Raw genomic sequence first — 14,289 nt, forward strand, 5'->3', positions numbered from 1 at the left:
CGCCCGGTAGTCATGAGTTGGTGATGATTTGTGCCTGTTTAATATTTGTGGGATTAATTTAATTATTAATTGGACTTATATTTTCAAGTGATGAAGATTACGAGGATTGATGAATAGTGTCGAGAAGAATGTTTCTTATGTGCATCATATTTATTTTTACAAGCGTAGCTTGTAACCTTAGTAATTGATTTTTCCATTTTGATACATTGGAAAAAATACACTTATAATGTTGAATTTATTAAAGCCTAAAGGCTTTATCCTAGTCCCAATTTTTGGGACACTCTATTTTTGTTGTGGAAGAGTATCGTGCTCTCTAAAAGCACACTTTGTATATTCCTGGGAGCTATGGCTTAGGTTGAAAGCTAATAAAAATACTCGTGTGGGGAAGGCCACGCACAAGGGGGGGTAAGATTGCACCCAGCATGTTTGTCTTGGAGCTAAGTATTATATTTACTATGTTTTTGTTCAATTTATTTGATTTTGTTGAAACCTGCAAAGCATGTGTTTTCATGGTTGAATTTATGTGTTGAATTTCTCAAGTGTTCCACAAGCTATCCTAGAGAACGATTCCGTTTTCACATTGCTACTCACCGGGATCCCAAGGCAAATGTCTGATAGGACATCCACCAAACAGCCAAAGACAAGAAGTATCTGTAATCATCTCTGGTGGGGAGTCAATATAAAAGTGCTTACATGCTCTGACAACAACTCTCACGGGCCGAACCACTGGGCCCTCAACCATATCCTACACCACTCATTTCTCCAACTGCCACCCATTGTGAACAGAAAAAAAAATGGTACCTCACCCCCCAGCTAAGGTATGAGGGGGATGACAAGAGTCACGTCATTTTGATCAAGCAAGGAGTTGCTCAGCGGGGTTGCCTTTAGGATTTGCCAGATTCAAGATACACCTCGCCAACACAGAGATTGGATAGTGCATGGGAGATTATTGCTAGTATTATAGCCTGGCACATCTGGACAGCTAGATGCACTGAGGCAATAGAGGGCACTATTGTCTTGGACACACAGTGCCTTTGCAGGATTTGGAGTGATATTATCCATACCTTTATGGCAACCTGGGCTAGAATCCACGGATCTTCGAGGACTGCAGAGAGAAAGTGCGGCCAGTTTATGAGAGAGTGGGATCATGGTCTATTCTTCATTTCCACTCATATCGGACCTTGTTGGCAACACAAGACACCCGATTGATTGAGATCTCCACCTAGTTTTGTTTTAAATCTCCCTTTTGTATTTTTTTCATATTTAATAGAAGTCTCTTCTCCGGAAAAAATATATATGCATCCTCAAGGACATATTTGGAACTATTTTAAACAGATAAGCACCACTTCAAATAAAAAGCAGGTCTTTCCTGCACACAAACCTAAACAGATTACAGCATACCTTTGGTGCAATTGATCGAGAACAAAAACAGAAGTATTGTCATCTCTTCTGAAACGTTCCAAGCTCCACCTTTTCGGAACAACTTGCATGGCAGAATCAACAGATGCTAGCCCGTTGTGATCCAATGTGCTCACAAGGAAAGAAATTACCACATTCCCAGCAGTATTACTCCCACCTTCTGTGCAAACTTTTTTCATTGAAGAATCTGTATACAATTCACCACGGCTGCGCTGGTTCACTATATCTATGTTCAAAATGTGTACTTCTAGTGGTGACAGAACTGACAGCTTAGAGGTTCTTAGAAGTTGACGATTTGAAACATTCCTGCATAAATTAAGCAGAGCATTATTAACAGAAACCCAATCGGCAAACAAGAACAAGAGCAATATTACACTGGTCTGTTTTCATCCATCCTATGTCGTAGTTTCATTTCTTGCATCAATTGCATTTAATCACTCCACAGGAATCCTAATTACCAGTACAAAGTATAGGAAATTAATTGACAAAAGTAGGAGCAGCAGTTGTTATACCAAATGGCCACTAAACCTCGGTCATCGCAACCAATGACAAGGCAAGGTAAGCTTGGCACCGCTAGCAGTTGAACCACATGTGCAAGTCGACGCCCTTCACCTGTTGGTACTGGTAATATGAAGCTTTCCTTGCAGGTTCTGTGTATGATTAACAATAACAGTCAAAGCTGATTGGTCATAGATACAAAAAAGCAATCCAACCTTCCATATCTATTCAACAAGAAGCAGAAATAAATGGTTCAATAATCTTAGACTACTTCAAGGACAATGTATGAAGGCCCCTTAATAAAAGTAACTCTGCTCCTATCTCACTTATTCCTTACCCCAAAAACTTAAATGCAAAAAACCCTCAATGGCAACACCCTTGTTCATTTTGTGCCCAATTAGGGTAGCTACAAAAGCCGTTGCTTATGTCCTGCCCAATTGAAGACAACTTGAACAAGTGGACAACCTTCCATAATGCTTTAAAGTGAGAATGGAGCTTCACTTGGAAGGTTGCAATCTTCTTGTGCTTCTTGTGCACAACACTGAATCAAGCAAAGCACTCTAGTCTTCAGAAAAGATGTAGTTTTGGCAGGTGTCAAGTGAGCACTCTGTATGATCTAAAGTTGAAAACCTCCCTCTGAAGCAAAATGAAAATTTTAAAAATTAAGTTTCAAGCTTGAGTGAGGAAAGGATTTTCTGCTTGCATGCCACAAGGTAGGAAAGAGCCCACCATCTAAAATCTTCAAGCACGCATGCACCAGCAAAGTGTGAATGTCACATGGACATAACCAATCTTATGGTTAATCCCTGATTTGGCAGCAAGTGTAGTATGAGTTTAGGGTAACTAACAGGCTCTGACTCTGCTGGCCGACAGTAGTCATGTCGTTGCCAAGGAAATCCCATGAGCCTATAAATAGCAAGGCTAGTTCAGTCATAGAGCATCTGATCCCCAGATGGGGCAGGTCAATAGATTAAGTCAGAAGTCGGTCCATTTTGGAAGGCGAAAGGCCAGTCAAAGACATCTTTTTGTATCATATGAATATACTGAAAACACAGTTCATCTCTCTCTTCTCCTAGAAGCTATCTACGTGGCCCTTGCATGTGCGTCTAAGAATTGTGCAATCCATTCTCATTGCGTATGTTCAGTTTCACTTGCCATTATTGCCTTGGACAAAATCAGATTTGGATGTGTTTATGTCAAAGGCCTTAGATTGTCTTTGGCGCACAAGTACGGATCGAAAACCTCTCCGTCTTCTCAAAAAGGAATTGATTTGCACTCCAAAGATGCATGATGGACTCAACATACTTGATATTAATCTGCATCTCATTGCTCGAAAAAGCACGCTTATATTGGAATTTCTACGTCAATGACAACCTTGGGCCATCATGCTTTCTCATTTGGTGACAGTCATGCAAACCAAAGCTTTTGGGCATTGGTCTATTTCTTACAAAGAGAGTTTTTGGAAAGTTTAAAGGACAAATCCTAGGTTGCCCATATGTCACCGGGTTGATTCAAGATTGGCAAGTTATTCTGGAATAACTACATTGGAATGGGCAGCAGCAATCAATCGGTCATTCCTTGCGCCTCAAAAACATTCATTGGAGCAAGGTGTTTCAAAAGCCTCTAGTCGCGTTAGAGCTCTTATTTCCTTCATGCACATGGATTGCACAGCATAGATGACGTGGTTGATATGCATGGCATGCTACTTTCCTTCCCTGAAGTGAGGCAACGAATTGGATTGGGTATGCATTATAGGCAGATTAGGAATACACTGGTGGAATTGCATGCCCCATTATAGTCTGTGCCTCCCCTAAAAACCCAAGAGAGACTAGATGATTGGTCATTTGTTCCAAGGAGGCCTCAACTCCGCCCTTTTCCTATGCCTTTTCTTTCTACTGTGAAAGCATATCACTTGTTATTGCCCCCTCCATGGATTCAACAACATGGCAGTCGCTTATGGCATCTAAACAAGCCTCAAAGGTGGTGGCGTGATATGCTCTCATGTATTTGGAAAAGTACTCTCTCTTAAGCAAAAGGTCTTTCTATGGAGATGTGTGGTGGGAGCATTGCCGGTTGGGGCTTTCTTAGCCCGTAGGCGCATTGCATCACTGGATTGTAGAAGATGCTTTCGAACACAGGAAACAGTTCCCCACATGCTACGGTTTTGCCCCTCTACTCGCCAGTTCCTCGATAATCTCTCGACACGTTTATGCATCAGATTTCCAGGTCAAAGATTCGGTTGAGACTTTTGGCTATTTTCCACAATTTCACCACCATTACCAAATTATATACCCTTTCTTACGTGGATGAGATTCTGGGCTCTCTGGACCATCTACATGGCCCAGAATCATCTTATCTTCATACTGCTGATTTCTCTTTCTACTCTTACTTCGGGAGATCTCTTCTTCTGTCTCTTCAAGATTGCCATGATCTCGGAGAGCTTCCTTACAATCAGTTAGAGGTGTTTTATCACTGTTTTTGAGTAGTGTGTGTCTTGCAGTGAGGCACACTCCTTTGTACATTTAATTAATAAACAGAACAATGCTTTCACCCAAAAAGTGTGTGTGTGGAGAGTGCGATCTGCACGCTTGGGCGCTTGTGCGCCCTGCATGACCTGTGCGACCTGTGTGCTTCTACGGCCGGTGTGACCTATGCAACCTGTGCATCTTGTGCGACCTACACCCTTGTGCGCCTCTGCGACCTGCTCATTAGGCGCCTCTGTGACATGCACGTTTGTGCGCCTACGTCTTGCCAAGCCATGACCTATGGCGTGTTCTGCAGCGTTCTCTGCGTTTGATGTGTGCGCCTGTATCTTCTGTCCAGCGTCCCCTTCGATCTGCAGCTTCTCCCGTCCTCTTTTCTCCTCTGTACATCCCTTTCTAAGTGTGTGTGAGTGTGTGTGAGGGTCTCTGTACAATGATCTCTGCAATTATGGTAGCCATTTATGAAAGGAAAAGGAATCAAGAAACCAAGAAAAGACATTTTGAAGTCAACAACTCAGGAGTGCTCCATCAAAATGAAGATGCTCAGTTCGTCTATGCTGTGCTGCATGATGAGTTTCAACATATTCTGAGAACCTGGGATAGGCTTGTACCTACTCTCAAATACAAACTCAAGTTGTCTTTTGTGGTCTCGCCAATCAAGGAATATTCGCAAAATGCAATCATAGTGCTCTTTCCAAGTAGAATGCCCACGGCAAGTGATGTAACACAATGGCTCCAGTCTTTACTAGGTGGAGGGAGTGTATTATGCAGATAAAGGATTTCATGAAGTGTTGCTCCATTGAAAATCAGTATAAGCTACAGATGTTGGAAAAATCACCATTGTAGTTTGGAAATCAAATGGTGCATATCTTACCATGGACGCCCACGAAAGATTATCAAGGACTCATCCAACATAGATGCCCAATATGGGTGGAAGTAGTCAACTTTCCTAATTACATGTGAGAGGATTTGCCTAGGCTTGCTGCTTCTCTTGGTTCAGTCATATGCCCACCTCGTCCTTCGGGTAATAGGAACACGTTTTTTATACTTTGGGATGCGACTCAATCCACGCCCTCGTCCATTGCAGTGAAAGTAGATGAGGTTCGTATGGGTGAAGCTTACTATGAATTGAAATGGGGTGTATTTGCTGGTGCATGTTACACATGTGGTAAATTTGTTCATATGGCCAATCAATGTCCCACAGTGTTGCATCCTCCACCGCTTGTTGTAGTCTCATAGCCGACATCAAATGTCAATGTGAAAGTTCAAGCACCTCCTGTCTCACAAGCGGGCAAACTAATAAAAAACAGCCTCATCGTTTGCAAATGCACATGTATCGTATTCACAAGCTGTGCAAAAAGGCAAAGAAAAGGGAAAAGAAAAATTGAAAATGATGGTTGGCAAACACCTAAAAAACCAGTGATGCAACATAGGTAACTGTTGCCAACGAGAAACTGGGCCTTGGATGCTTCCTCGTCGCACATGGCTGCGTCAAACTTGCAAAATAATATTGTGGGCAAGAAGTGGGAACAAATGGTGGAGCTGCATAGAGCACAGACTCTTATGGAAGTGCAAATATAGGCACATGAAGCTGAAATGCAAGAAAATATGTTGCATAATGATGATGGGGAACACATGCAAATGACACATGCCTGTGCAGGCTGTGTCATCTACTTTCTTGTATATATTTCTCATGGTAGTCCCTCTTAAATTACATACAATGTCAATGCCCTCTGTGATGTAAATAAATGGAGGTGTTTTTGGTGCTATGTAAATATGATGAAACCAGATATAGTTTGCTTACAAGAACACAACCAGAATAAGTTCGTAGGCCAAGTAGGTCACTTTGCTGGTGATGGCATCTTTTATGCAAGCCTAGGTGCATTTTCCGGAGTTGCCTTGTTGTGGTCAGACATGAGTTACAACTGGTTTTAGTGCATAATGACCCAGATGGTCACTGGTTGGTGGTTCAATGTCTAGTAAATGCTAAGATATATGAGTTCGCAGCTCTTTATGCGCCAATTGCTTCAGCCAAGAGAGCAACGTTATGGGCAAAGATATGTGACTATCCTTGGCTACATAATGCTTTCTTGTGTCGGGATTTTAACAATGCTCCCGGGCCCTCAGCATGGGGATAACTCGTCTGGACATTCGCATATGCTAGCTTCTGAGAGGTTCCGTTGGAATGCAATGATAAATACTTTAGAGGCTATTGATTTGTGGACTCAAATGTGCCCTGGGGTGTCTGGCTTCACTTTCCACCACATGGCTTTTTCTCAATATTGAGCCTGCCTGGATAGATGGTATTTATTACATGCGGATCAATATGATGATTTTATATGCAAAATTTGGATGGATCACTCACAAGTATTATCTGATCATCTACCTTTGTGCATGGGACTATACTTCGGACTGCAATTAGATGATCGTTCTTTATACCGTCGTCATTAATAACCGTTACCTCTCCCATGACATTTTCCATAATTTGGTCAAAGAGGTCATTCACCGCTTAAGTTGCAAATGTTGGAAAGCACAAATGTGGCCTGGTATCGTTTTGTTCAGAGGATCCAACTCATCATTAGAGACTATAGTCATTGGTATATGCATGAAGAAAAACAGAGTCCATAATGCAAAAGTAGCTTGTCAAGCTTTGGCGGAGCTTACTTACATGAGGAATCTTTCGGTGTCTGAAGAAGAGAATTTATACCATGCAAAAAATGTGCTTGCTGAAAATAACAAACATAAGCTAGAAAAATGGCAAGTCAAAGCTAGGCAACGCCCATTCAATGATAAGGGATGCTCTTCAAAGGATTTCTTCAAAAGCTACATTTTGAATGCCAAAAAAACACCATTAAACATGTCAAGACCTTTTTTTTTTTCAACTAGCCTTGGGCCCAAGATCCGCCCATAGTTACCAAATTTTACCGTCCGTAGACAGTCACTTGTGGGCGCTTATTTATCCACCCGTAGACGATGCCGCCAAGCAAACACCAAGGGGGGTTTTGAACACGGGTCCTAGGCAAACACCTTCACCACTTGAGCTATCACCTCATTGGCAAACACGTCATGACCTTGACGCAAACTTGGACATGTTCCAAACAATAATTGACTGATGAGTGTGTGTCCCACTATGCGCATGTCTTTGCTACTACAGGTGCTGTTAATGCCCAAGTTCAGGCCGCTAGGGATCCGTTTCTCTCTCATGTTTCATACATAGTATCTCAGGAAGAGGCACTCTCTATGGAACAATGCTTCACGGAGGAAGAATTGCAAGAGGCAATAAAACAATTGGACACTTGGAAATCTCTAGGTTGGGATGGTTTAACTATGGAATTTGAAACCGGCCGGGCGGTGAGCACAGCTTAATCACACTTAAAACTCTTAATGAGCTGGAATAATAATAAACTTCGCAAAAGAAAAAGAAAAAGAGATGGAGCTAGAGCGCTCTTGCACAAGAGTCCGATAGGCCCCAAAGCGTGGCGCCCCCGCAGGTATTTATTTCTCTCTTGAAGTCGGAGTAGCCTTTGTACAACTTCCGGGAAGAGAACTCCTTGTTTCACGTAAAGAGAGTCTCTTATAAGCTTTCACCAAATTTTTCACATGGGTTACAATGGGCCTTGGCCCCAAATTCTGGCTAAAAAGCCCAGCTTTTTTTTATATATTATAAAATCTCATTGAACACTTTTGTTTTATTTTAAAAAAACTCACACACGGAAGATTTTTCACGTTGCTTTTCTCTTTCTGTGTTTAGGTTTCAGCGCTGCTCTTTCTGTGTTTAGGTTTCAGCGTTGCTCTCTCTGGCATCTTTTTCTGCTGTAGCCTGGCGCCCCTGCCACGTGGCAGCGCCACGTCATCCGGACGGGCTGCCTGGCCTGTTGGGCTGTGCTGCAGGGTGCCCTTGCTGTTGCATCACCCGGCTGTTTTCTAACCGCTGCCCTTGGCCACCCCAATGCTGCCCCGCCAGGCTGCCCCTTAACCGCTCCTTATGCAGTCCTTTGGGTTGCCCTTGGGCTGCCTTTTGGGTGGCCCTAGGGTAGCCCTTTGGGCTGCCCTTGACTGCCCAACAAAAGAGAGAGAGAAGGTCTCAACTGCACCTGCAAAACAGTAAGAGAAACATACCAAAAACACGTAACATACATACATGTACATGTACATACATATGAGCATGCACACACATGTACACACACACACCAAGCATGTATCTGCACCTACACATACATGTGTACAAACTTACACATGCACATACAGAGTTAAACATGATCAATGAATGTTAAACATGCTTAAAACATAATCACAGTGCTTAAGAAAAGAGACAACATACTCAGTCCTGTAACATACCCCCCTCTTAAAACAAAGCAATCGTCCTCAATTGCTGAGTCAAAGGATCTGCCAAACTGAAACAGAACCTAAGATAGCAATGAGAAAGCTATGTCCTACCAACTGAAACAGAACATCCAGAATAACATAAATCAAGTGTCATTCACAAAACCGGCATCCACTTCATGAATAGTCATGTCCCCCTAGATGCTTTACCTGCTCCGCTCATGGCCATCCCACAGGACCCACGATCAACAGTACATCATAAACATGAGTAAACAGTGATGCATCAAAGCAAGCATACATGCATACCCATAAATACTTCTTGAGGTGTTCTCATATGTTTTTAACCTTGGATCCCATATCATATAACATCTCAAAAGTATCCATATACATGCACATCAAACGAAAGTCTAGAATAGGCAACCCCATTCTCTCAAAAGATCCATATATCCATGAATCAAACCATGTGACTAGTACACATATATCATAGAAGTCCCATAGGCAGATATACTATCAGTTCAGTATCTCGGTGTGTTGATAAGAACACCAAGCGACTTCTAGATCTCATCCAAGTGAACTCTATGACAAGGGAGCGGAGTCACCCCCCTCTTCAGTATAACAGGTAGTACTCTAGAATCCACAATTGACCCTCTTGAAGCACTTTGAAAGGTAGGCTCCAAACCAAAAACCTCAACGTAAAGTTTTAGTATCCTTTGTGAATCTGCCAAGTCACCCTCCTCCATCCACTTCAAATCCATAGGTGAATAGTTCACAAACTTCACCAGATATTGACGTGAAACTTTCCCTCTGACTTTGCTTTCCTTATGTACCAAAATCTGTTCCGGTTGAAGAATCTCATCTAGTTCTTCTACCTCTAGTTGTGTCTCATCAACCTGAACTGTAGGCACCTCACCTCTGAAAGGTTTAAGAAGACTCACATGGAATGCATTATGAATCCTCCAATGATCCGGTAACCAAAGACGATAAGAAACATCACTCATCTTCTCAATCACCTGAAAAGGCCATAGTACCGCATACTCAGTTTAGGATATAATTCCTTTCTGTTGATGACAAAGTTCTACTCTCATAAGCAATAACATGTCCATCCTACATAAGAACAGCTCCAATGCTATTCCCACATGCATCACACTGTACCAAAAAAGGCTTATGAAGATCCGGTAGAACCAAAACTGGGCCAGTGGTAAGCTTTTCCTTAAGCTTGTTGAAAGCTTCCACTTCCTTCTCTGTCCATCGAAACTTTACATCCTTTTTGTTAAGTGATGTAAAGGTGAAGCAATCTCTGCAAAGAATCGGATAAACCTCCTGTAATATGAACAAAGTCCCAAGAAATTTCTCACATTATGTACAGAGACTGGAAATCCGGCCAATTCTTTATCGCTTCAGTTTTCGCTGGATCTATCCTAACGCCATCCTTAGACACACTGTGCCCAAGAAAGTGAATCTCTTGCATGAAAAATTCACTCTTCTTTCCATTGATAAACCAACCTATGCTTTCTCAGTTCCTCAAACACTTTGGTCAAATGCTCCCGATGCTCCTTCTCTGAATAAGAAAACACAATTATATCATCAAAGAAGGTGCCCACAAAAGCACGGTGAGATCGGAAAATCCAATCCATCATCCTGTTAAAAGTCGCTGGAGCATTCGAAGACCAAGAGGCATGACCAAAAACTCATAAAGTCCAAAAGGTCTCCTGAAAGCTGTCTTGTGCACATCTTCTGGTCAAATACGAATTTGATGGTATCCACTCTTCAAATCAATGCGACTGAAGTAAGCTGCTCCCTGTAACCGGTCCAAGATATCATCGATTCGTGGTATAGAAAATCTGTTCTTGATGGTAATCTTATTCAGTGCCCTATAATCAATGCACATCCGCCAAGAACCATCTTTCTTTTGTACCAAAAGCACCAGTGCTTTTGTACCAAAAGCACCAGTGAACAATAGGGTGAAGAGCTTGACTGAATCAATCCTTTGTCCCCAACAGATCATGCACTTGGCTCATAATCTCTTCTTGTTGGACTGCACTTACCCTATAAGGTGGCTTATTTGGTAGCAAACTCCCAAGAATCAAATCAATCACATGATCCTCAGGCCTAGCAGGTCGCAACTTCCCTAGCAAAGCCTCTGAAAAACAATCTTGAAAACTTTTGAGAAAATCCATTCTTTCCTTGTCCAACTCAGACAGGTTAGATTCTGTTGTGTCCTGATTCTCTTTAACATACACTAAGTAAACAAAAAAGATGTTTTTTCATTAAACGAGAAAGGGCCGAAGCTGATACAACAGGAATAGATTCTCCTTTACGCTTAACATCAAGAGTGTGTTCCTTATTCTTGTGAGTGAGAGTAATTTTCCTATTGAAAGTTTTACACTTTCATGCTATTGCAAGGAAAGCTTCTCTTCTTCTAAGCTTCTTGGAGCAAAAACAACCTCGGACTTAAATGTTATCGAGACTTGTTGTAGCAATGAAAACTAAAACTTTTGGGCATTGGATGATCACTCATGCTGAGGCTATATTTGGATGCTTACAGGGGCGCATTCTTGGATGCCCGTTCTCTACAAAACTGATTTAGGATTGGCAAACTCTCATGGCTCAAATAAAATGGTCTGGTAGATCGCTTGATCAAGGCAATTCTCTTCGCAGAGAGAGCATTCATTGGAGTCGTGCATTTCAATAGCCCCTTGCTCTATTGCAGCCAAGGAAGGCATATTACCTTTCTACCAAAGCAATTGAATATGTTGAGGATGTACTTAATGATGATGGTTATGTTCTTTCTTTCCGATAAGCTATGGCCTTTTACAATCTGGGTTTACCTCATAGACCGATATGGCGAATCATAGCTTCTTTATTGCATGATTTTCAGCATGTACCTCCTCTACAATTGAGTCATACTCTGGATGACTGGATTTTGGTGAACCAAAATGGAGGTTGTTGTGAGGTGCCCCTTTGCAATCTGACTGCAACCAGTGCATACAAATTGCTTCTTCCTCCTCCTTGTATACAAGCTCACGAAAAGTTGAAACTCATTATGGCACATTGACAAGTCTTCTAGGTGGTGGAGGGTGGCTCTCTTGAACATCTGGAAATGTAGATTACCCCTAAAACAGAAAGTCTTCTTTTGGAGATGCCTCATTGGTGCCTTACCAATTGGCAGTTTTTTGGCTCAAAGACGTATAGCTTCAGCGTTTTCGATAAGATGTTCACATCCACGTGAGACAGTCTATCATCTTCTATGATCTTGCCCCCATTCCCGTGCACTTCTTGGAAAATTCTTTTCGCTATTTGGCACCATTTCCCCTAGTCTGCCAAAATTTGATGCTTTGATGGCATGGACCAGATTTTGGGCCCTCTAGTCCATCTATCATCCAAGAAATCAGCAGATCTTTGCTACACAAGATATTCCCTGTTTTGTTTTCGTCAGGAGATCTCTTTTGTCTCGCAGGGATCCATTTGACTTTGGAGATCTTCCTTTGCATCTGCTTTTGAACTTTAGCTGTCCTACTTTTGGATAGCTCATTTTGTAACTTCTCTTTTGTTTCTTGTATTCTGATTGTGGGTTTTCCCTCCACTTGGAGGTTTCCCACTTGTAATATATTGTGTTACCAAAAAAAAAAAGTGTGTTTGCTTTACTTGCTATCGTTACTGTCTGGTGTGTAAACGTGAAGAGAGTCACTTGTACTTGCTGTTGTTTGCTGTCCACCCACTCTCTTGCCATCGCATGTACCTACACATCTGGACCCTGTATCTGTCTTTACTCTCCCTCTTCCCCTCTTCCTGCAATCTACAAGCTACAGTGTGTGTGTGTGTGTGTGTGTGTGTGTGTGTGTGTGTGTGTGTGAGAGAGACAACAGGGGAGCATGCGGGCACGGGCGTGCGCGTGTGTCTACGCAGGATCCCATTCATTGGGTATTGAGCAAATTGACGGCCAAGATGCCAATCAACGTGTGGTGCCTTCAATGACGTGTAAGCCTTCCGCTGTTGAGGTTCTTGAGATTCGTTCCAACCTAACTAGATGGTCCAACTGCACTAGTCCAATGAGGATGGTCCAAGGATCTCTTGAAAGCTGGCCTACAGCCTCAATATCAAGTGGATATTCTCTTTGGCTCCTAACTGCAGGCTTAGCACCTCTTTCAAAGATAAGTTTGCAGCCAGCATCTTTCATGTTTGGGAGGCCCTTTGCCTGCCATCCCTCTTCCAATCCCTTCACGGCCTCGATAGCCTCTTATGTGGAACGCACTCATTTAGCTCCCCTCACGCCATCGTTTTTCATCAGGGGCCGCACCAAATTTGGCACTCCTCAGACTAGATTTATGGCTCTGTTTCAACACCCTCCCTCCCTTCGTGTAGCAGGAGAGGTTTGCCTACCTCAAAGGAGAGACCTGCCTCAGCCTTGATATTGACACCGCGAATTTATTTGGGTCGCTTCCCTTTTTTTTCCGAAGGAAAAGATCCTTCCATTAGTTACCAAGAAAAACAACCATATTGGTTAGGTACAAACTTGTCTCCACATGGGGAGCAAGAGTCAAGAAGCATAAAAGAGAGGAGGATCTTCTTCTCCTAAACCAGCCGCTCTAGGAGGAGAAGGCTATCTCATACATTGGGGGGAGGGGGAAACAACCATAGAAGGTCTTTAGTGCCAAGTGGGCTCACCACCACTGTCAGTGAGAAAGGGACCGTGACACCAAATCCTCAGGTCTTGGCACTTCCGCATGCGGTCCAAGCCACCCTGAAGCTTCCCCTGCTAACCATGGAGGGTATGAATGATATCAAGCGATATGCTCCGGATGGACTCCGCTAGCAAGGTGAGGCTGCCTTCGATGGATTCACTGCATCGAGCTCTCCATATGTGCCATGCAGTAATACTATTACAAATCTCCCATCTCTGGCAAGAACCTAGATTCCAATGACCAGTAGGTGGAGCTAGAACTAGCACTACAGAAATACGAAGGTGAGAGACCTGAAGGGCTAGTCCGCCACCCTCCTCCTCATATGACATGACAGTCGCAGCCTCGATGGCCCAAGCAACTCTGCCCCACATAACAATGACGGGGGGGCCAATCCATAAGTTACGATGCGGAGGATCGGTTGCCAAACCTACTCAGCCTTCGGACAATCCCAAAGACAATGATGCTCGGACTCCTAGGGATGGCCACACCTCAAACATAATGTTGGCCTACCTCCAATAGCCAACCAAGTGCCAATGGCCAAGCTCCTATGTGCGAGCTACCACATAAAGAGAGTGATCTTCCACAGTCAAAAACTATCTCACAACCTCTTTCAAAAATCTGAGAGAAAGTGCGGCGAGAGGCCCTGGGATTGCCAACGTCCTAGTGCTATTGGAGTGCCCTCGACCTCTGGCATCTGAATCCTACGCCCCAACTATGCAGTGTATGCAAAAAAGGGGGTAACAAGAGTCTCCTCACTATCCTCTAGATCAGCCATGTATCCCGTAGGAGACGCGTGAGAGGTCGGCCCTCCCAAATCCACGTATGCCAGAGTCTCTCTCTAGAGACCTTGGCCGGTGGAAGGTCAATGTGTCACTCATGTGCAT

General features: G+C 43.1%; 1 protein-coding gene across 3 annotated transcripts in view; it reads right to left on the reverse strand.

The window, feature by feature from the left end:
- LOC147636071 (DNA binding protein) overlaps positions 1–14,289 on the reverse strand; it is a 98,722-nt gene that overhangs the window by 22,291 nt on the left and 62,142 nt on the right. For all 3 annotated transcript variants that reach the window (XM_086801511.1, XM_086801512.1, XM_086801513.1), the window contains 2 exons: positions 1,932–2,069; positions 1,402–1,725 (listed from right to left, as the gene is read on the reverse strand). In XM_086801511.1, coding sequence (XP_086657637.1) covers positions 1,402–1,725; positions 1,932–2,069 — 462 coding nt within the window. The remainder of the gene's footprint in view (positions 1–1,401; positions 1,726–1,931; positions 2,070–14,289) is intronic.

This window comes from Cibotium barometz, chromosome 8, assembly GCF_041138505.1.
Source record: "Cibotium barometz isolate CiBa-2024 chromosome 8, ASM4113850v1, whole genome shotgun sequence".
Lineage (NCBI taxonomy): Eukaryota > Viridiplantae > Streptophyta > Polypodiopsida > Cyatheales > Cibotiaceae > Cibotium > Cibotium barometz.